Below are 22,021 nucleotides of genomic sequence, written 5' to 3'. Positions count from 1 at the left end.
GCCTCCGCTCCTCACCTACCTCTGGGTTCTGCTGCGCCCAGAGCAGCGGGACTACCACTCCCATAAGCCACCGCGGACAGGCCGGCCCAGCCACCATTTCAAGACTTGGCAGGGACAGGGGCGGGCCCCGGACTCCACTTCCCGGCAGGCAGTGCGGTCCGAGGGGGCGGAACTCCATTTCCCAGCAGGCTCCAGGCGGCGGGCGCCGCTGTGCCTTGTGTGGGATGTAAGCGCGGAGGTGGGCGCGGGGGACCGAGGCCAGGACTCTCCTTGGGACTTGGGGGGTCTGGCCTAGGGGCGCCTTCCGGGCGGACTCTAGGGCCCTGGGGGTATGGGCGCAGAGAGGGGGCGGGACGGCCATTGGGAGTCCTCAGTGGGGTCCTAGGGGCGCACCCCCATCGGGGCCGGGGCTCCTGGGGTTGTGGGGGACAAGAAGGCCCCGCAGCCTCGGCTGAGGGGTCTCTTCGACGAAAGAGGGGGAGCAGATGAGCGGAGCGTGAAGGGGCGGGGAAACAAGGGATTGTGTCTGTGAGTGTGTAGGGGGGTGTGGAAAGCTAGTCGAGCCTGGGAGGGGGACTCCTGGCCCGTGCCCACCCGACCCTCCCTCCCCACGCTCGCCCACAGGCCGAGGCCCGCCGCCATGGGGCTGAAGGCTGCCCAGAAGACGCTGTTCCCGCTGCGCTCCATCGACGACGTGGTGCGCCTGTTCGCTGCCGAGCTGGGCCGAGAGGAGCCGGACCTGGTGCTCCTATCCTTGGTACTGGGCTTCGTGGAGCACTTCCTAGCTGTCAACCGCGTCATCCCCACCAACGTGCCCGAGCTCACTTTTCAGCCCAGCCCTGCGCCCGACCCTCCTGGCGGCCTCACCTACTTCCCCGTGGCCGACCTGTCCATCATCGCCGCGCTCTATGCCCGCTTCACCGCCCAGATCCGCGGCGCCGTCGACCTGTCTCTCTACCCGCGAGAGGGGGGCGTCTCCAGCCGCGAGCTGGTAAAGAAGGTCTCCGATGTCATCTGGAACAGCCTCAGCCGCTCCTACTTCAAGGATCGGGCCCACATCCAGTCCCTCTTCAGCTTCATCACAGGTTGGAGCCCGACAGGTGGCAAGGGGCCAGAATCCTGTCTCACGTGTGAACCTTGGCCCACCTCTTCACAACACTGTGTGGTTTACAGAGCCCTTTTGAGACCTGTAAGCCTTGTGAGGTGGGGCAAGTGTTATGTCCCCCTTTGCAGCTAGGGAAACTGAAGCGCAGAGCGGGAAAGTGATCTTCTAAAGTCACACAGAATGGCAAGGCTGGGACTGGACCCCAGTCACTTGACTCCAAATCCATTAGCCCACCTTCTGCCCCCTCAGCACCCCCCTCCCTGCCATTGAGCAGCTACAGGAGTCCTGCAGCCCAGCCTGAGGCACAGAGGGCAGCAGCACATTTAGGGAGTGAGGAGCCAAAATCGGGCTACATTTGAGCCAATTCTATGAAATATCTATGAACATGTTTTGAAAGTGAACAGACCAGGGCTTCACCTCAAGAAACTGAAGGCTCAGGGCTTGCAAAGAGCTTTCCTCTTTGATCCAAGCCCAGTTGACTGGCAGTCAGGTCCTGAAGTGCCATATTGAGAAGGAATCTGAGGCTGCTTCTGAGCTTAGCAGGAAAAGAATACAGAGAGAAATTGGGAGTGTCTGCCAGTGGGTGTGTAAAAAGAGTGTTCGCCAGTGTCCTGTTTTTGCCGTCCCTGGTTATAACCTAACAGGTACAATAAAACGAGGAAATTCTTAAATTAGCAGAAATATATAATACAGTTGCAGAGAAAGAGAAGAGACAGGGTCAAAAGCTGGTTGGAACTACAAAAGATCCAATGGTTCCTGTTGAGGATGGGGAACGTAAAGGAGAAGGGAGAGTCTCTGAACACATAGGAGGAAAGGGATAGAGGGAAGACGGGCAGGAGTGCCTGAGGTTTGAGCATAGGCTTGGAGGTGAGTGTGGGAGGGTGCATGGCCCATCACTACCTGGTCCCTTCCCCCAGGCCAGAGCTCAGAGGACCCTCTTTCATTACTTTCCTTTCCACAGGCACCAAACTGGACAGCTCTGGTGTGGCCTTTGCCGTGGTGGGGGCCTGCCAGGCTCTGGGTCTCCGGGATGTCCACCTGGCCTTGTCTGAGGACCATGCCTGGGTCGTGTTTGGGCCCAATGGAGAACAAACAGCTGAGGTCACCTGGCATGGCAAGGGCAACGAGGACCGCAGAGGCCAGACAGTCAACGCGGGTGTGGCTGAGCGGGTACTGCATCCCTCCCCATACTCTCCTAGCCCAAGCCACCCAAGGAGCTCTGCTTTCTTGGGCCATGCTCCCCTCTTCCTATCACCGCCTACGTATGTCAGGAAGGGGAGGGTCTCCTTCCTGGCTGTCATTCCCTAGAGCAGGCACAGGTAGGCCATCGTGAGACATCTGGTCTTGTCCTCTCCCAAGAGCTGGCTGTACCTGAAAGGATCATACATGCGCTGTGACCGCAAGATGGAGGTGGCATTTATGGTGTGCGCCATCAACCCTTCCATTGACCTGCACACTGACTCCCTGGAGCTGCTGCAGCTGCAGCAGGTGAGGGGTGCCTGTGGGACCCTGGGCCCGGGCGCTTTCCCTTCCTGAGCTTCAGCTCCCCCTTCTGTAATGTGGGTGAATCATTCCTGGCCTGGACTTTCCTGGGGCTCTTGGGAGGGGAGAATTGAGACATGAAAGCACTTTGACTTCAATAAGGGGCTAGTTCTGAATTCTGGCTTTTCCCACCTGGTGGGAGGTCCCTACTGGTGCTGGACCCCCGTCTGCCTGGTAGACTGAGGACCCCCCTCTCTCCCGCCAGCTCACACTTCTCTCCTTTGGCCCCTAGAAGCTGCTCTGGCTGCTCTATGACCTGGGACATCTGGAAAGGTCAGTAGAGGGAAGTGGCCAGGCTGGGCCTCGGGGTGGGCTGGGGGGCAGCTTGGACTCATGAGCCTTTCCCAGGTACCCTATGGCGCTGGGGAACCTGGCAGATCTGGAGGAGCTGGAGCCTACCCCTGGCCGGCCGGACCCACTCACCCTCTACCACAAGGTGGGGACATCTCAGGAGGGTACAGAAGGGAGGTGCAACGATGGCTGGGGTTCCCTTCTATCTGGGGACTGGGAGGGGGCAGATGAGGCGAGAAAAACTTTGTGTGTATTGGGGGGTACCGCCCATCCAGTCCCCATTTTGTATTTACCGTGTGCATATTCAGGGCAGTCAGGGCTGTCTGAGGAGTGTTCTGGGTTCCCTGCCTGGGAGTGGTAGGTCCTGGATTTGTCCCCTCAGCCCTACCTTTTCTACTGCCTATCATTGTCTTTCTTGGAGTATAATAGAGGTCAAACACTGTGAGAGCACTGAGGCGGGGGTGTTAACTTGGGGGGGCTGCGGGTAAGAGGGACATTGGGCTGGGCTTGGAAGGCCAGCGCAACGCAGACCTACAGACCCAGGGAGGAACACCTGGTAGAGAGGATGGCCCAGGGTGAGGTCACATGGGAGATGAAACTCTCTGGGATCTTCCTATTGCCCCTCCTGGGTGTGATCCAATGGGACATTTGTGCCACCTGGGGCAGCTGGGAGCTGCCTCCCTGAGGCCCCTCTGCTCTATCCCCAGGGCATTGCCTCAGCCAAGACCTACTACCGGGATGAGCACATCTACCCCTACATGTACCTGGCTGGCTACCATTGTCGCAACCGCAATGTGCGTGAAGCCCTGCAGGCCTGGGCCGACACGGCTACTGTCATCCAGGAGTGAGGATCCCCCCCACGGGGCCCCAGCCTGGCCTTTCTTCCCCTTCCACCCAATTTCCAACCACCCTCGTCCAGGAGGGAGGCCTGGGTCCCAAGCCCTATCCCCTCTCCATCCAGTCAGCAGGCAGCCAAGGCCACCATCACCCAAGAGGTAGGGACCCTTGATGAGAGCTTCACGCCTTTCCTTCCCTCCCCTCCTCCTAATTTCTAACCACTGTCATCCAGCTGTGGAACCTGCATTCCCCACCCCCCTCCTCACTCTTGCTCTGGGCTGACAGACACCACCATTTTGGAGTGAGAACCCCAACCGTTCACTCAGTCCCTGGATGACCCCGGAAAAGAAACCAGGGCTCCATCCCCTGCCAGGTCCCTGGGGATACCCACCATGTCCGAGACCCCACAGTGCCCTGCTGCTCTTACAGCTACAACTACTGCCGTGAAGACGAGGAGATCTACAAGGAGTTCTTTGAAGTAGCCAATGATGTCATCCCCAACCTGCTGAAGGAGGCTGCCAGCCTGTTGGAGGCCGGCGAGGAGCGGCCAGGGGAGCAGACCCAGGTGAAGGGCTGGACCTCCAACCTGTGTACACCTTCCCACCTGAGCAGGGCTCCCAGTCACAGGACGTGGGACTGCTGCATGGGACTGGGGATGGCACGAGACAGGTGGCCCAGCTCAGGCAGACAGCTGTGTTCTCTTATGCAGTAGCTGAGGGCCTGGGCTTGGGTTTGAGGAGTTGAGGTAAATGGGGTGGAAGCCCCTCTCTTTCTCTGTCAGGGTCACTCATTCAGCTGAGGGGGTGAGATGGTGGTAAGGGATGGTTCCTCCCTCCTCCCAAGTCCTGGCTAAGGACTGGTTTTATAAAAGGAAGGCGGTTCTAGGAATTCTCTCCATCTATGCTCACATCTGCCAGAGCCAGGGCTCTTTGTCCAGGCGAGAGGTCTGGCCTGTGCCCTCTGATGAGGGGTGAGTAATGGGGTCTGAACTGTGCCCTCCTTTCCCCCTTTCCCAGGGCACCCAGAGCCAGGGTTCTGCCCTCCAGGACCCAGAGTGCTTCGCCCATCTGCTGCGATTCTACGATGGCATCTGCAAATGGGAAGAGGGCAGTCCCACGCCCGTGCTGCACGTGGGCTGGGCCACCTTCCTTGTGCAGTCCCTAGGCCGTTTTGAGGGACAGGTGAGGGACAGCTGTGCAGGGTGGCTGGGGAGGACAGGTGGTGACAGCAGCTACAGCGGAGTCAGAACCTTTGTAGCCCTGAAGGGGATCTGCCCATCCCCTTTGGGTGCGGGTGAGACCGAGGCTCCACGACAGGATGGTCTTGGCCGGGTCTTGGGGTTCCACCCACTGGCCTGCAACCTCTTCCTCCGCTTGCCTCCCCCCCCCCCAATCCGGCCCAGGTGCGGCAGAAGGTACGCATAGTGAGCCGAGAGGCAGAGGCGGCCGAGGCAGAAGAGCCGTGGGGCGAGGAAGCCCGAGAAGGCCGGCGGCGGGGCCCGCGGCGGGAATCCAAGCCTGAGGAGCCTCCGCCGCCTAAGAAGCCGGCGCTGGACAAGGGCCCAGGCGCGGGCCAGGGTGCGGTGCCAGGACCCCCGCGGAAGCCCCCAGGCACCGTCCCGAGCACCGCCCGCGGCCCTGAAGGCGGCAGCGCGGCTCCGGCGCTGGCGCCCGCCGCCTCGCCGCCACCGGAGGGTCCGGTGCTCACTTTTCAGAGCGAGAAGATGAAGGGCATGAAGGAGCTGCTTGTGGCCACCAAGATCAATTCGAGCGCCATCAAGCTGCAGCTCACGGCGCAGTCACAAGTGCAGATGAAGAAGCAGAAGGTGTCTACACCTAGTGACTACACTCTTTCATTCCTCAAGCGGCAGCGCAAGGGCCTCTGAAGTACCCGGGTCTCAGTATCGGCCCACTCGGAGCCCGCCCTCAATCAGGATGAGGCTCCACCCCAGCCCCCCTAGCGAGCCCAGGCTCCGCCCCTGGCCTAGGGGCCTAGGCCCCGCCTCCAGGCCCCACCCCTACCCGGAACTCAGGCTGCAGGTTCCCAGAGTAGACTCTACCCAGCGCCCGAATCGAGGGCTCTGCCCAGTCACTGGAATATAGAGCCCATCCCCCAGGATCCCAGCCGGCCAATTGAAACCTTACCCTGAGTCCTTCACCCATCTTTAAAAGTCCAACTACGGGAAGCTCAGGCTCCATCTCAGAACCGAGGCTCTAAGCTTCGGCCTGACTGGTGTTGGCTCAGGGTTGCTTCCAGCCCATAGGGCTGTTTCACCCTAAACCCTAGGCGCGCAGGTCCGACCCACAGCCCGGGAACCAAGGACCCGCTCAGCCCCTAGGAGTACATTTCCGCACTTCAGAATTCCATTCCTTGGGAATCCAAGCCCCCTACCGCAAAGAACCTAAGTAACGCTTCCAGAACTTGGAAATCCTAGCTTCCTCCCTTCCCTTTCGCGAGTCCGGGACACGAAACTCCGCTCCCGGCGTGTGCGAATCCTGAGCCCCACCCGCTTCCTGACCAAACTGGCCCCAGATCAGAGCAGACCTCTCTTCCGACCCTCTGGGAACCTCCCCGGGGTCCATCCCGTCTCGGGGGACTCTGGAGGAAATCTGCAGGGGTTTGCGAGTGGGTGAGGGGAGCCTGATCGCTTCCTGTTTTGTACATAGATTTATTTTTCAGTTCCAAGGAAGATGAATACATTTTGTAAAAAAAAAAAAGTACTTGTCCGTGTTTCATCTGGGAATTTGGGAGTGGAGCTCCCCCTCTTTCCTCTGCCTTCCGGCCCTCCGGGCTTCGGGCTCCCCACCTGTAGAGCGCGAGGAACCGGTGGCTGGCAGAAGAGCCTCGGCACCATCAGCTCGTCCCGGGCTCGAGACTTTCCCTAGCCGCCGAGGGCCGGTCCCGCGGGCGCCTCCTCCCGGCCGGGCGGCGGGGCATCCCCGGCCTGGCCCCGCCCCGGGCCCCGGCCCCGCCCCCGCGGCCTCGGAGCCACCGGCGCCCGCCTCGGCGGTCCCACCCCGCCCCGCCCCGCCCCGCGCCGCCCCGCGCCGGCTCCGCGGCTCCGCAGCTCGCGCCCGCCCGGCGCCGGGCCATGGCGCTGCTGCAGAATGTGTCGCTGCAGGATCCGCGGGACCGCTTCGAGCTGCTGCAGCGCGTGGGGGCCGGGACCTATGGCGACGTCTACAAGGTGCGCCGGGCGGCGGGACGGGCGGGAGAGAGGAGAGGAGGGTACGCGCTCCGCGCCCTGCTGCGGGATCCGGCCCCCAGCCCCGCCCCTCCTCATCTCGCTTCACCCCCTCCGCCCCTGCAGGCCCGCGACACGGTCACGTCCGAACTGGCCGCGGTCAAGATAGTCAAGCTAGACCCAGGTGAGGGCCCGGAGCCAGGGCCTCAGCGCTGGAGGGAGGGCAGAGGGCCGCAGAGCGGGCGCGGTGTTAAAGTTGACATTTCCGAGACCCCCTGAGAGGCAGGCCCCGGGAGGTACTGTCCGCTGGCACCTGTCTGCCCTGGGGAGAGGAAGCACTCTGTGCCCATTTTGCAGATGGGGGCATTGAGTTAAGGCGGCCCCCTTCATGATGCCCTGTGTTTCCCAGGGGACGACATCAGCTCCCTTCAGCAGGAAATCACCATCCTGCGTGAGTGCCGCCACCCCAATGTGGTGGCCTATATTGGCAGCTACCTCAGGTGAGGCTGCTTTATCCCCTTGCCTGCCCCCAGGCAGCTCCCATATGGCCCTGCCATGTGCCCACCCCAGCTCTGTGTCACCCCAGGAATGACCGCTTGTGGATCTGCATGGAGTTCTGCGGAGGGGGGTCCCTGCAGGAGATTTACCACGGTGAGGGCCAGGACTCCAGGCCACAGAGGGTCACAGCCTTCTTCCCATCCCCACCGCAACACAGGGCAGTAGGGGAGAGCTGGGGCCCTGGATTTGGGCCCCTCTCCACTTCTCACTAGCTGTGTGACCTTGAGAGAAATGCTGTCCTTTTCTGGGCTGTATATCCCAGCCTATGTCGGGAGGGGATGTGGCCAACTCCCCTTTCACCAGCAATGCCTGCTGCTTACCCCACACAGGGTGGAGCCTGGGAGGGTCAACATATCCCCCCAGACCCCCCTGCCAGCCCTTACCCCTCCCATTTCAGCCACCGGGCCCCTGGAGGAACGGCAGATTGCCTATGTCTGCCGAGAGGCACTGAAGGTAGCTGGGCCCATAGAGCTACTCACACCCCCAGTCCCCTGGAGCAGGGCAGCGAGCCCAGCTGGCCAGTGTGTGTGTTGGGGGGTGGGGTGGGTGGAGTGCACAGGCAAAGGTGCCTGAGGGGCTGTGGGTCCTGGGGGGAAGGGGCCCCAGCCGTGTTGCCGGAAGCAGCCCATTTCCCTTTTGGCTCAGTCATTTCCTGTCTGGGGAGAGGGGAGGAGGAAGCAGCTTGGGTGGGGGGCCCCAGTCCTGAGAGGGGGTTCAGGAGAGGTGGGATATACTGGGTAGCTGCTCTCAGGGGCTCCTCTTCGTCCCCAGGGGCTGCACCACTTGCATTCTCAGGGGAAGATCCACAGAGACATCAAGGTAGGGGTCTGGCCAAGGGCATTGTGGGAGGGAGGAGGAGGCTCTCAGGGGCACCAGACGGGATTCTCTCTCCTCCATTCCCACAGGGAGCCAACCTTCTCCTCACTCTCCAGGGAGATGTCAAGCTGGGTCAGTACCGTGGGGACACAATCAGGGTGAGGGTTCTATGGGAGCTCCTGGAGTCTTAGAGCCTACTTTCAAGTGCAGCTTGTCCTTGAGCAAGTCATTTTACCACTTGAGCCTCAGTTTCCCCATTTAGAAAGTGGAACAGTTCTCCCTTCCTGCTAGAAGTTGGATGTGGTTGGGTCCGTATGGAGTCTAACATGGGACCGGGCACTTGGTCATGGAGGGAAGGTGGTTGACCCCTCCCAGGAGGGAACCTGGCCTTGCCTTGTGCCTGTGGCAGTTGTGGCTGAACGTGGGCTGCCTATTTTCTGAGCCCTGCCAGGTGCATCCTGAGCCTGAGCCCTGGACGTGGGTGGGGAGTGGCAGCCAGAGGTCAGGTGAGAGCAGCTCTTTCTCCTTGCAGCTGACTTTGGGGTGTCAGGCGAGCTGACGGCGTCTGTGGCGAAGAGGAGGTCTTTCATTGGGACTCCATACTGGTGAGGCTGCACCTCTGGCTGAGGGGGTGGGGGCCACAGTGGGGCACCCGGCCGTCTCATCTGTGACCCCGCCTCTAGGATGGCCCCGGAGGTGGCCGCCGTGGAGCGCAAAGGTGGCTACAATGAGCTGTGTGACATCTGGGCCCTGGGCATCACCGCCATCGAGCTGGGCGAGCTGCAGCCCCCTCTCTTCCACCTGCACCCCATGAGGTCAGCTGAATACTTGCCCCTTGCCTGACCCCAAGAGCCCTGTGACCCTCGACCCCTGACCTGTGGTCTCCATAGGGCCTTGATGCTGATGTCAAAGAGCAGCTTCCAGCCGCCGAAGCTGAGAGACAAGACTCGCTGGTGAGGGCCCACATCCCTTGCTGGGGCCCCCTTTTCAGCCCAGCCCCATGGGGGCGGAGGAGCCTTCTGCCACCCCCCGGGGTGCAGCCTCAAGGGCCCTGCCCTCTCTGGGCCTCCACAGACCATCCGCAGGAGGGGCCTGGGTCCTGCCTCTGGGCTGGGGACCAGTGTGGACAAAGAAGAAGGGCAGATGGTTGATGATGGAGGCGCAGCCGTGTCGCAATAGCAGTGTTGCTCAGGCCAGCTGCCCTCGGCCTCAGGCTGGCTCCTTCCTGGGCAGGCCTAGCAGACTCCTTTGGAGCGGTGGCAGGATGGCCTGCCTGAGGGCTAACCTGGGCCTGCGGGTGGGGTCTCTTGTACCCACTAGGACCCAGTATTTCCATCACTTCCTCAAGCTTGCCTTGACCAAGAACCCCAAGAAGAGGCCAACAGCAGAGAAGCTCCTGCAGGTGGGAGGTAGGGGGGTGGGGCAGGGGGCTCGATGCTCAGAAGCAGGGACCTGGAGGCCAGGGACCAACCTGCACCCCCTCCATCCTCCAGCACCCCTTCACGACCCAGCAGTTGCCTCGGGCTCTCCTCACACAGCTGTTGGACAAGGCCAATGACCCCCACCTGGGAACCCCCTCCCCAGAAGACTGTGACCTGGAGGTAAGTGAGAGCAGCTGGGGACTGGGTCTTGGCCTGGTCTGGTCATAAGGCATGCAGAGGTGACAGAAGTCACGGTCCGTTCAGCTTGTATGTTTCCAGCACATGGAGCTTCAGTCTGGTCGAGCCCACCCGTTAGGAATCTTCCCTGAGCCGGTTTGCCTCCTTGTCGCCCCACTGTGATAGGTTCTTGCCCTTGGCCCAGCATGACCGTGACCCTAGTTAAGCCATCTTTTGCTTTCTCTGTGATCTTTGGCGAGTTACTTGTCTCTCTGTGCTGGTTTTCTCATCTGTGAAACGAGGGTGCTATTTAATCTCGCAATAATCTCAGGGTGTTTTCGTGAAAACAAACACATCAGTGTGTGTAAAGCAGCTCAAGGAGTACCTGGTGTGAGGTGGGCGTGGACACGTGTCCACTGTCTGTGTTCTCTCGTAGACTTACGACACGTTTCCGGACACCATTCACTCCCGGGGGCAGCATGGCCCAGCCGAGAGGACCCCCTCGGAGATCCAGTGTGAGTCTGCTTTGGCGGGGGGCTGTGTGGGTTGGGGGGCTGTGCGTGTGGATTTGGTGTGAGTTTCGGGGTCGGTCCTGAGGCTCTGGCCCCCTAACCCCTGGATCTGGGCCCTCCAGTTCACCAGGTGAAATTTGGCGCCCCACGAAGGAAGGAAACAGACCCACTGAACGAGCCGGTGAGGGGCTGGCGGTGTGGCAGGGTGGGGCGCAGGGCTGGGCTGGGGAGCTGTGCGGGTGACCGAGCACCGCAAACTCAGGAGCCTTGCAGCAGCAGCAGCCTGGCCCTCGGGCCCGGGAGAGCTGTCCAAGCAGGCCTGTCCGCCCAGGGACCCGGAAGCCTGGGGGCTCCTTCCTGGCGCAGGTTATTTTGGACAGTCGGCTGGGGGTGGCAGGGTGACCACGCCTTTCTAAAACGTGGGCCTGTCACTCGTCTGAGGACGCCCCCGCCCCCTTCGGCACGTTCTTCTCTGCCTCGGTCGCTGTGACTGCTGGGTTGGCTGACTCACCATCTCTGCTCTCTCGCCATCTCTCCTTATCGGCATCTCTCTTCACCCCCACGATCTCAGTCCCTCCCTGCCCTTCTCTCTCACTGTCTCTCTGTCTCCTTCTCTCTCGTTGTTTGTCTGTTTGGCCCTTTTTCACACTTTCTCGGCCTCTTGTTGTCTCTCTCACAGTCTTCTTGCTTGTTACCGATCTCGCTTTCCATCTCTGTCTGTTTGCCATCTCTCTCTCCCACAATCTCTCCAGCACTCTCTCATGTTGCCTGTCTGTCTCTCTGCCTCCCTCCCGGTCTTTCTGACTCGGTTTCCCCACAGTGGGAAGAGGAGTGGACGCTGCTGGGAAAGGAGGAGCTGAGCGCGTGAGTGAGGGGGAGGGAAGCTGCGGGGGGGGCGGCAGGAGGAAAGGCTGACCTCTGATCCCTTCCCCTCCCTACCCAGGAGCCTGCTGCAGTCAGTCCAGGAGGCCCTGGAGGAAAGGTGAGGGGCCAGGGCCCGGAGGAGGTGGGGGGCAGCTGGGCTCAGGACCCAGTCACATCTCACACCTCGTCTCCCTCTGATTTGTCCCCGACAGGAGCCTGACCATCCGGCCAGCCTTGGAACTCAAGGTACGGAGAGGAGGGGAGCGGGGGATGGGGATGGGGGGCAGTGCGATAGCGGGTGCAGTCGGAGTGGGGGTAAGTTACAGGGTCCCCTGCTAACAGCTGGGCTGGGTCCCCTGACCCTCCTGCCAGGAGCTGGACTCCCCAGATGACACCATAGGAACCATCAAGAGGGCCCCATTCTTGGAGCCATCCCCCACTGAGCCTCCAGCTGAGGACCTTCAATCCAGCCTCTCAGGTGAGCCCCAGGCTCGGGGGACCAGGAGGCAGGCCCTGGGAGGTAGGGGGTGGTCCAGGACCGGAATTCACGGCAGGTCTGTGCCTGCAGGAGCCGCACCTCCACCTCTCCCAGGCCCTGACAGCCCCCCACTGCTCTCCACTGCCTGGGCCACCATGAAGCACCGGGAAGATCATGAGGTGAGGCGGTGCTGTAGCGGGGATCGGGGAGATGGGGGGCTGGGGCTGTGGCCCTGACTCCTTTCTTCCCTCCCAGAGGTCATCCTGCCATGGGCTCCCCCCGACCCCCAAGGTGCACGTAAGTGTTTGCACATGGCTCCACCTCCACACCGCCTGCTGCCCCACTGCCTGCGGCTTCCCCCGCCCCGTCCCCCCACCTAGTGCTTCATCAGCCTCTTGCCTCCTCTCCAGATGGGTGCCTGCTTCTCCAAGGTCTTCAATGGCTGCCCCCTGCGGATCCACGCTGCTGTCACCTGGGTTCACCCTGTCACCCGGGGTAGGCCAGGGGCAGGGAGGAAGCAGGAGCCTGGGAATCCCCAGCTTGGGCCAGGGGACGTGGCTGACCTCTGACCCCATACCCAAACCTGCAGACCAGTTCCTGGTGGTGGGGGCCGAGGAAGGCATCTACACCCTCAACCTGCATGAACTGCATGAGGATACGCTGGAGAAGGTGAGGCCCGGCTGGCGGGGGAGGGCCGAGGGCCTTGGGCGTCTGGGGTGCTGACCCCTGTCCATCTATGGCTCTGTGGCCTCCAGCTGATTTCGCACCGCTGCACCTGGCTCTACTGCGTGAACAACGTGCTGCTGTCACTCTCAGGTACAGTTGGGGCAGGCGGGGGCAGGGCCAGCGCCCCACCCACCAACACTCTCTGAGCCCCTCTCCCCTCCGTCCCATCCCTCCGCAGGGAAATCCACGCACATCTGGGCCCACGACCTCCCAGGCTTGTTTGAGCAGCGGCGGCTACAGCAACAGGTCCCCCTCTCCATCCCCACCAATCGCCTCACTCAGCGCATCATCCCCAGGTCAGGGACCCTGGGGAGCCTGGCCCTGTGGGGATGAGGGAGGAGGGAGAGGCAAAGGGACAGAGCCAGGGCTGGAATGCAGCCTTTCCTGGTACTGAGACTGTTGGGATTTTAGACACGTCACTTGGCCTCTCTGAGGCCCGGTTTCCTCATAGGTCAATACAGTTGGTAGCCTCCCCTCCCCCTGCACCCAGGCCTGTCGGGAGGGAAGGAGACAGGGCATGTGAACGTGCCTGGCAAGCTCTGGGAGCTGTGGTGGGTAGGCTGTGGGGCAAATGTTTCCTGAGAACCTACTATGCGCCAGGTCTTAGGCTGGGCTTAGGGATGACAAATCAAATGAGTTCTTGACAGTCAGCTCCTGGGACTGAGGTGCGCCAGAGGGAGAGCTGGAAGGGGTGGGGAGGCCTCAGAGAGGCCAGGCGAGCTCGCGGAGTTTGACAGAGCGTTGGGGGTCTTCCAGGCAGATGAGTTAAGGAACAGCCTTCTAGCAGTGGGAGGAACAAGTGTGAATTCTCGTAGGCGATCGGGGGAGTTAAAAGGTGTTTGGCCCGAGCTAGGAGGGGGAGCAGCCCAAGAGGAAGCTGCACAGGTGGCAGAGCCCTGCCGTTGACGCCAGGCCCAGGATCTGGGCTTTGTCTGCCTGGCAGCGGACCTGGAGCATCTTAGAAGGATCCCTCTGTACATCAATCAGGATTCTTCCTGTTGCAGGTGATTCAACTCGCTGGCTTAAGCACAAAAGGGAATTTAACCTTTAGGCTCGTGTAGGAGTAGGGTCAGCCGCGTGCCCAGCTGGATCCAGGCTTAAATGGCATCTTCAGGCATCTTCCTGCATCTCCTGGCTCTGTTTTCCTCTTGTCACCTTCATTCTCACGCAGGCTTTCTTGTCCAGTGATGGCTGCCTGCAGGTCCAGGCCAGCGTTCCACTAGCTAACAACCCAGTGGAAGTGGAACCTCTGTTTCCAAGTAATCCCCACAAAAGTCCAGGGCCAGTTCTCACTGGCCTAGCTTAGGTCCATGCCTACCCCTGGGCTAGTCACTGTGGAAGGGGATGAGGAGCCAGGGCCCAGGCCTGCGTCCCGTGCCCTCTCTTGGAGCTGGGGGAAGGAGAGAGGGGCTTGTCTGGGCAGATGGAACCAGGAGCATCTGCTGGCCGCTCTGGTGACAGTGGGAAGGATGAATGGAGGGGGAGGCTGACGAGAGGGCCTGGAAAGGAGGCCGGTGTAGTGACCCCAGGCAGTGAGAACTAGATGGACGCCAGCAATATTAGGAAGTGGGATTGACAGGATTTGGGGACTAATCAGAGTGAGCTGGAGGGAAAGGGAGGGGCTGGGAGACCCCCAGAGAGCAGACTGTGTGGTGCGTTTATGGGGCAGTAGAGTCCCTCATTCAGCCATTCAGCACCTAGCATGCGCCAGGCAGTGTCCTGGGCGTGAGATACACCTGGGAACTGGAGACCCTTATATTCCCGACTCTCCTGTTGAGACAGACGACAGTGGACATGAGAAGGAGTCTATGCGGTGGTGACACAGAGGGGAAAGTGCCCCGTGGAGAAGAGCAGGGTGGTCAGGAAGGACCTCGCTGAGAAGGTGCTTTTTGAGCAAAGATTCGGAGGGGTTGATAGAGCAAGTCCTGAGGGTACCTGGGGGGCTGGAGCCGGCCTGCCTGTATGAGGAACAGCAAGGAGGCCAGTGAGTCCAGATGGATGGAGTGAGAGGGAACTGGCCTCCGAGGGCTCTGTAGCCACAGTGAGGGCTTTGCCCCTGACTCAGAGCAGCCTGAGGGCCACTGCAGAGGAGTGGCGTGACTGAGGTTTTCACGGGTCACTCTGGCTGCTGCGCTGGGAGGAGACTGGAGGGGACGCAGGCAGACGCGGAGACCCGTCAGGAGGCTGTGGCACCATCAGGTGGGACGTGATGGCAGCTTGGGCCAGGGAGGCCGTGAAGGAGGAGAAAAGCGGTCAGAGTCCAGTTTTATTTTGAAAGCTGAACCAACAGGATTTCCGGACAGTTGGTGGATGGAAGAGAAAGAGGAGTCAAGGATGACTCCAAGGTTTTGGCCTAGACAATGGGAAGGATGGCGCTGTCATCAGCTGTGGGTGGAGCAGAATTCAGTGTTGTCACATGGAGTTTGAAATGTGCAAGTGGGACCTCAGCCCTTGGCAGGGGCTGGGGGGTGGGGGATGGCGCTGAGTTCTGAGGGGGGAGGTGGGCTGTGGGCTTAGACATCGTCATGACCAGGTGGGTGGTGGAAGCCGGTGGGGAGGGCGGGGGAGGCCGGGCCGTGGGGAGATGAGGGGCCCAGGGCCATTATTCAGCGGGCTCGCTTGAGGACCACATCGGGAGCCCCGTGGCCTTGGGGCTTCCTGACCTCAGTCCCAAGCCAACCTCTGCTTTGGCCCAGGACCTGCAGGAAACAGGCCCATTACAGGCCCAAGTCACAGGCAGCTTTGGGCGTGTGTTTGGGAAATCACAGTATCACAGCAGAGATCTCGAATTGTTGGGAAAAAAAACCAAAAAATATCCGCCTCTGTCCCATCTGAAGGCCAGCTGGGAAAGAGAGTGGAAGGAACAAGGGGAGAGAGAAGAGTGAGGACAGAGGCGGAGAGAGAGGTGCTGGCTTCCTTGGCGGGGCCCACATCCCAGCAGAGGGTGCAGACAGGGCTGGGTCACTGGGAGGAGGTGGCAGGGCTGCTGACATGTAGCCCTGTTCCCCAGAGGAAGAAACAGGTTCGGAAGGTCCCCTGAGGGTTTGGGGGACAGCCAGTAACCAAATGAGGGACCCCACTTCTCCCTCGGCACCAAGGTGAGCCACCCACTGGCCACCCCATGGAATAGCCTGAGCTGAAGCAGGAGAGGGCAGGGCGTTTGCCGTTTTGTGAGTCTTCATCTCCTCCGCCCGGCTTGCTCATCTGTGACTTGCAGCGTGTCGGGTGGGGACTGGCCCTGAGTGCTCTGGCCGCCGGAGGAGCTGGAGGCTGCATTAGCTTGCCGCCCTCCCACACCCTCATTTTTTCAGTTATTTCTTTACTTACACCCTGCCTTTGCCTAAAAAGTATTTTCGATGACTGGAAATAGGTGGGAAAGTAATAATAACGGGGTGAGAAAAGTTAGCCTTTTGTGAGGGCACCTGATGTGCCAGGCTCTGCTGCAAGCTCCTCCCCTGAGTTAACTCATTTAGGCCTCACTGCGACCCTGCGAGGGGGGTACCACGGTTATCCCCAGGCTGCAGGTGAAGCAGCTGAGGCCCGGAGAGGCTAAGTCCTGAGGGTACTGCAGGTGAAGCTGCAGGTGAAGCAGGTGAAGCAGTTGAGGCCCGGAGAGGTTCAGTGCCTTGCCCCAAGTCGCACGGTGAGAGGTAACTCTGTGATCCAAACCCCTGGACTGGATGTACACGCTCCAGGCTGTATAGGGGGTGCTGGAGCCACGAGCACTGCGTCACATCCTGCGCAATTCACAGCTTCATGGCTCCTCGGATACTCGGGCCAGGGGCTTGACCTCCCTGAGCCTCGGTCTGCCACCTGTGAGGCGGGGAAGGTGTTAGTACCCGCCCCTTAGGGCTCTGCAGGGGGCCTTGCCCAGGGTGGCACCCGTGACGCCTGCCCTGGTTGCCACCCCACAGGCGCTTTGCCCTGTCCACCAAGATTCCCGACACCAAAGGCTGCCTGCAGTGTCGCGTGGGTAAGAGCTGGGCGGGGTGGGCGGGGCCGGGTGGGCGCGGGTGGGCACAGCCCCGGGCCCACCACCCCCTCTCTCGCAGTGCGGAATCCCCACACAGGCAGCACCTTCCTGCTGGCCGCGCTGCCCGCTGGTCTGCTTCTGCTGCAGTGGTATGAGCCGCTGCAGAAGTTCCTGCTGCTGAAGGTGCGGGGCCGGTGGGAGGACCCCCGGGCGGGTGGCAGGGTTTCTGGGAGGAGAAATGGAGACCTGAGCGCCCCTGCTGCCCCCAGAACTTCTCCAGCCCCTTGCCCAGCCCAGCAAGGATGCTGGAGCCGCTGGTGCTGGATGGGAAGGAGCTACCGCAGGTGTGCGTGGGGGCCGAGGGCCCCGAGGGGCCCGGCTGCCGCGTCCTGTTCCACGTCCTGCCGCTGGAGGCTGGCCTGATGCCGGACGTCCTCCTCCCACCCGGTGAGCCGGAGGGCCAGGCTGCTGTATGTGAGTGTGTGTGTGAGTGTGTACATGTGCATGTGACATATAGAGAGAGAGAGGGAGAGGGAGAGGGAGAAGTTCCTCACAGCTTACGGCGCCACGGAGACCTTGGGGACCCGAAGCTCCCAGCCTCTCTTCAGCTCAGCAGCTACGAAAACCTGACCAACCCTGCAGGGGCTAAAGGGACAGAGCCAAGCTGGGGAAGGCGGGTGCCAGAGGCCTCCATTCTGAGCAAGGAAGCAGGACACTGGGTGTTGGGACAGCTCAGGGGAGCGGAGTGAGTGGCAGTGGGTAAAGAAAGGGGAAGGTGCCCTGGACCAAGTCCTTGCGGTGGCCCAGACCCCCAGCCAGGGGTCTCATGGGATTTTACTCTTGATTCTCACAATGGCCCTGCAAGGTAGGCATCGTCGTGCCTGGGTTACAGATGAAGAAACTGAGGCCCAGAGATCCGAGGTCACACAGTGACTGAGTCATGAAGCCTGGCTCTCCTGACTCCAGACCCCCTGCCCTCCCAAGCCTCCCTGGGCCTCAGCCCTGCCCCTTGCGATGGGTCACTTTGCTGCCAAGCATCAGTTCCCCTGCTGTGCAGTGAGACTGGGCATCGTGACCCCACCCGGCTGTTGTGCAAGGCACTTGTGGTGAAAGCTGGCTGATGCACACCTCCAGCTTTTCCTCTTGGGGCCAGAGTGGGGCTGGTGGCTCAGCCAGGCCGTGTCTCCCTTCTCTGCCTGCAGAGGGGCTTCCGGGCTCAGCCCAGCAGGTGATCCAGGTGGACAGGGACACAGTCCTAGTCTGCTTTGACCGTGAGTGTTGCTGGTATCAGGGCTGGGGGCTGGAAGCGGGTGGTGAGGGAGGCCAGGTGGGTCTATCTCCCCAGAAGGGAGCCACCCCGCCCCGCCCACCAGCCCGCCCCCTGTGCAGGCTGCGTGAGGATCGTCAACCTGCTGGGCGAGCCCACGGCGACGCTGGCGCCTGTGCTGACCTTTGACTTCCCCATTGAGACTGTGGGTGAGTGAGCAGACAGAGGTGGGGGCGGGAGTATCCCTGGCCTGGAGCACATGATGTGGCCCCGGGGCCCGGGGCTGGCAGCGGGACGAGGAGGCAGGTCCCCCAGCCCCTCTCGAGAGCCATCCTGGTCACCTGCGGCCCAGTCTGTGAGGACCTCTGTGGCCCAGAGCTGGGCCCAGGGCGTAGCTGGGGGAGCTGGTGTCCCCAGGGCAGGCGCAGGGCTCATGGCCGCCTCGCCCCTCCTAGTGTGTCTGCAGGACAGTGTGCTGGCCTTCTGGAGCCATGGGATGCAAGGCCGCAGCCTGGACACTAATGAGGTGAGTGCGACTCAGGAACCTGGTGGCTCCCCACCCAGTTGTCCCCCCCACCTTTTAGGGGAGGACCCGCTGGGGTGGCTTCAGTGCCCCTTTTCTTCCCAGGTGACCCAGGAGATCACAGACGAGACAAGGATCTTCCGAGTGCTTGGGGCCCACAGGTAGGACACGGTGCCCCGGTCTCCCCTTCAGACGCTCTCCAAGCCAGGTGGAGGTGCCCAAGTGTCTTCCCACCTTGCTCACCTCCGGTTCTCTCCCCTCCAGAGACATCATCCTTGAGAGCATTCCCACCGACAAGCCGGGGGCTCACAGCAACCTCTACATTCTCACGGGCCATCAGAGCAGTTACTGAGCCAGCGGGCCGGCCTGGCCAGGGGCATCCCCCCCCCCGCCCGCCCCAGGCCTTAGCGGCAGTTCTTTTAGGCAGAGGGGCCCCTCCCAGATCAGAGGAGCCCAGGCCCCGGCTCTGCTGGTCCGAAGGGCAGAAATCCTGAGAAGAGTTTGGGGGCTGGGGAGGGTAGGGGTGCCTACCCCACACCTCTGCAATAACTGGACCAGAGGAAGCTGCTGTCACCTCCCCCTCCCCGGCGGGCAGCCAGTCCCCAGTGCCCCCTGGCAGGGGCCCTGGGCTGGTTGGGGGCGGGCCCAGGGCTATCCATTCCATTTGGTTCCACATTTCCTTTCCACTCTTCCTGCCAAGAGCCTGCCCCTGTGCTCTGTCCTGGGGAACATGGTATTTAAAAGAGAGACTATATTGGTATTAAAGCTGGTTTGATTTTATTCCACTGGTTCCTCTGGTTTGGGGGGAGCTGAGCCCACCTGCCTCATCTCCCTCTACCTCTCCCTCCAGCACACCTTTCTTTCTGTGGCACCAGGTGCTGTGGATATAACATGGAAGCGAGGCCACCAGTGTTCTGGTGGCTCTCTCATGGGGAGCCAGGCAGAGGTGAGGGGGAGGCCATGGCCCCCCGTGGCATCTCAGGGTCGCTGTGTCTTCCTGGGCTCCCTTGCTCAGGATGAGCCCTCAGCCTTGCAGTGTGAGGTCTCTTTTGTGGCCAAGGAGTCATGCAGATGGGGCCGGGGGAGGCACTAAACAAGGGACTCATCCGAGCATCCCTGTCCCATACGAGATCTCACCAGGTAGCCTATGGAAGGGCCCAGGAGAGGCCCGCCAAGGGCTGCTCCACCCAGCCCCGGGGAGGCTGCAGCCTTTGGAGACAGCCTGCCCTGACCTGTATCCCCCACCCAGGCCTGCGGCTGCCTCCCGGCCTCCCACCTGCTGCCTGGATATCAGTTGCTCTGTCAGGCCAGGATTCCTGAACATGGGTGTGCTCACCAAGCTAGACTCTGGGAAGATTAGCCTGTGTCCATTTAACAAGAATTCCCAGAGGGTCTCTTCAGTGCCCATCCCTGGGCTCCCAGAGGGGTCCCTACCAAGATGTGGACCAGCCCCCAGTGAGGGGAGCTGTCCTTGCTGGAGCCTGCATCTCGAGGGCACATTCGTCCACCCGTTGCTGGCCTTGTGCTTTGCATCGTCATTCTCCCACCTTTCCCTCTTAGCGGGCTCCACACCCCCAGGCCAGGGAGCCCCCTGTGGCCCCAGGCACTGACCAGGCTGCTCTTGACCAGAGCCTTTGGGCAGGTGAGGCCAAGGAGGCAGGATGGCAGCTGGCCTTAAAGGAGGGGTCAGTTGCACAGGCAGGACCAGAGCTGCGGAGGGTGGGAAGGCCTGAGTCTGGGGGAGGAGCTTGAGCAAAGGTCCAGGGTCAGTTTGGCCCGATCATCTCCCTTCTGATGTTCAAGGCAAGTGTTTGAATAAGAACTCTACACCTGGTGGGCTGTTGGTAAATACTTGATAAGTGAATGAAATGATGAGTGGGTGTGTGCTGGGTAGATGGCATGCCAGTCCCCAGTGCTCCTGGCAGAGGACCCCGGGCGATCTCATGGTTGTCATATTGTCCCCTTTTCCACCCTTCAGCAGAGCTCTGACTGCTCTCTTAGAGACAAGGGAGGGTTTTGAAATGGGGAGTCAGATCGGGGGCGGAGACACAGCTCCTGTGAACCAGGCATGCACGCCTGTGTTCTCCCTGAGACCCAAAGGAAGGAAAGAGGCACCTTCCAAGTTCTGAAGGTTTGTCTGCACCAGCCTGGGGAGGGGGGCGGCATTTGATGGGCCAGATGGAGGGGGTGACTGGGATATGATTCCTAACTTCGTTTTTCCAGATTTCTTAGCAGAGGTGCAGGATTAAGGAGTGCCGGGGGTGGGGAGGTGAGCTCCTGCTCCTTGGACGGAGACCCCTGACCCTTGACCCCAGGTACCGGGAGAGGACTTTCAGCCCACAGAGCAGCAGGCGGCAGACAGTGCCACCTTGTGGCAGGTTGCCCCAACACTCTAAAGGAGGGTTGGGTGGGTATCAGAATGTAATGTGCCAAAGCAGGGGTGCCTGGGAAAAGCAGGGGCCCCTGATAAAATATTTGCTGCCAGCAAAGTCTGGCCACCAGCCGAAGAAAGGCCAAGAAGCCAGGGAATATGCACTGAAAGACCAAAATTGTTATTTTATCTGTGTGTTTTTAAATAGGTAGCCCTTGGCCATAGTTACACAATTTTTTAAAAAATACAAAGTAAATACAATGAAAAGTCTCCTATTCAGGTCCCAGTTACTTATAAACCTTCTGGAAGTACTTATGCATATTTAAGCAGTAATGGTATGCTTTAGTCTTCCCTGTTCCTTACATACACGGTAATATATTCCACCCACTGTTCTAATCTTGCCCTTTAAAATCTGTCCTGGAGGGAATTCCCTGGTGGTCCAGTGGTTAGGACTCCACGCTTTCACTGCCCAGGGCCCGGGTTCGATCCCTACTTGGGATACTAAGATCCTGCAAGCTGAGTGAGTGGCCAAAAAAAAAAAAAAAAACTCTGTCCTTGAGAGCTTTCCATGATCAGTGCCTCCCACTTTGTTCTTTTATAGCTAGTGGTGTTCCACTGTATGGGTTTCCCATAACTAATGTGAATTAACTGTAGTTAGATCCCTATTGATGGAAATTTCAGTTGTTTCTACTAGTTTGCTATTACAAATGATACAGCAATAAATACTCTTATGCCAGTGCCACTGTGTACGTATTCAAGTGTCCTGCAGGATAAATTCCTGGAAGTGGCCTTGCTGGGTCAGAGCTGGCTGTCTTTGTCCTTGTGACAGCTACTGTCACGCTGCCCTCCCTGGGCAGAAGCCTCTGGGATGGGTCAGATCAGCCTCTGTAAGCCATTCCGTGGGTAAGAGGAAGAGGCTAGGGCACCCCAGGATGTTCGGGTAGCTGGCCCATAGCCGAGTCAAGTGAGGGTCAAGGTGAGAGGTGACAACCCGAATGTGTGCTTCAAGACAGCAGGGCATCGGCCGTGCTCACAGCGGTATGTCCAGTGCCTGGTCACTGCCTCGTGCACAGAAGGCCCTCAATCATGCTTTCTGAGTGAAGGAATGAGCGTGATATTGTGAAGAGGAGGCCCTAGAGTTGGGCCCCTGGACTGGGTGAGCTTGCTGAGCTGTGTTTTCCCCAGGTAGACCGTGTCCTGTCTATCTGCAGCGTATAGGGAGGATTGGAAGTATTGTAGTACACATAATGCAATGACACAGATGAATCATAGAGATGTAATGCTGAGTGAAAACAGCCAATTGCATAAAATGACACACAGTATGATAGCAAAAATAAGCAAAACTAAACCATCTATTGTTTGGTGATTTAAGCACA

General features: G+C 60.3%; 2 protein-coding genes across 4 annotated transcripts; both read left to right on the top strand.

Annotated features, from left to right (window-relative positions):
* Positions 1-188: 188 nt before the first annotated feature.
* MEN1 (menin 1) lies at positions 189-6,466 on the top strand. Of its 3 annotated transcripts, none has more exons than XM_061203577.1 (10): positions 189-238; positions 625-1,085; positions 2,067-2,275; positions 2,465-2,593; positions 2,880-2,920; positions 2,996-3,083; positions 3,646-3,782; positions 4,205-4,340; positions 4,792-4,956; positions 5,178-6,466. In XM_061203577.1, the coding sequence occupies exons 2-10, from the start codon at positions 641-643 to the stop codon at positions 5,658-5,660; spliced, it is 1,833 nt and encodes a 610-aa protein (XP_061059560.1). In that variant the 5' UTR covers positions 189-238; positions 625-640; the 3' UTR covers positions 5,661-6,466. The 3 variants fall into 3 exon arrangements, with proteins under 3 accessions (XP_061059560.1, XP_061059559.1, XP_061059561.1); XM_061203576.1 differs by having other exon boundaries at positions 193-226; XM_061203578.1 differs by lacking the exon at positions 189-238 and adding an exon at positions 263-329.
* Positions 6,467-6,827: 361 nt separating this feature from the next.
* On the top strand, positions 6,828-19,054 carry MAP4K2 (mitogen-activated protein kinase kinase kinase kinase 2). The gene is made up of 32 exons (XM_061201980.1): positions 6,828-6,962; positions 7,086-7,143; positions 7,369-7,459; positions 7,546-7,610; positions 7,915-7,970; positions 8,289-8,336; positions 8,423-8,465; positions 8,866-8,938; positions 9,017-9,148; positions 9,224-9,286; positions 9,654-9,735; positions 9,827-9,934; positions 10,368-10,446; positions 10,566-10,624; positions 11,264-11,307; positions 11,387-11,425; positions 11,520-11,553; positions 11,680-11,785; positions 11,876-11,964; positions 12,041-12,082; positions 12,196-12,280; positions 12,375-12,454; positions 12,541-12,601; positions 12,690-12,807; positions 16,426-16,484; positions 16,564-16,667; positions 16,754-16,931; positions 17,687-17,755; positions 17,874-17,960; positions 18,207-18,277; positions 18,380-18,435; positions 18,539-19,054. The coding sequence occupies exons 1-32, from the start codon at positions 6,867-6,869 to the stop codon at positions 18,624-18,626; spliced, it is 2,463 nt and encodes an 820-aa protein (XP_061057963.1). The 5' UTR covers positions 6,828-6,866; the 3' UTR covers positions 18,627-19,054.
* The last annotated feature ends 2,967 nt before the right edge of the window (positions 19,055-22,021 follow it).

Source organism: Eubalaena glacialis, chromosome 10 (assembly GCF_028564815.1).
Source record: "Eubalaena glacialis isolate mEubGla1 chromosome 10, mEubGla1.1.hap2.+ XY, whole genome shotgun sequence".
NCBI lineage: Eukaryota > Metazoa > Chordata > Mammalia > Artiodactyla > Balaenidae > Eubalaena > Eubalaena glacialis.
This window is presented reverse-complemented; position numbering and strand designations above follow the sequence as displayed.

What these genes read in the sequence shown, in the direction of transcription:
- MEN1 (XM_061203576.1), top strand. An exon ending in CCTCTTCAGCTTCATCACAG is followed by an intron (nt 1,086 to 2,066) that starts GTTGGAGCCCGA and finishes TCCTTTCCACAG; the next exon opens with GCACCAAACTGGACAGCTCT. An exon ending in AGCTGCTGCAGCTGCAGCAG is followed by an intron (nt 2,594 to 2,879) that starts GTGAGGGGTGCC and finishes TTTGGCCCCTAG; the next exon opens with AAGCTGCTCTGGCTGCTCTA.
- MAP4K2 (XM_061201980.1), top strand. Translation starts at nt 6,867, where the DNA reads ATGGCGCTGCTGCAGAATGTGTCGCTGCAGGATCCGCGGGACCGCTTC. An exon ending in AGATCCACAGAGACATCAAG is followed by an intron (nt 8,337 to 8,422) that starts GTAGGGGTCTGG and finishes CCATTCCCACAG; the next exon opens with GGAGCCAACCTTCTCCTCAC. An exon ending in CAGCAGAGAAGCTCCTGCAG is followed by an intron (nt 9,736 to 9,826) that starts GTGGGAGGTAGG and finishes TCCATCCTCCAG; the next exon opens with CACCCCTTCACGACCCAGCA.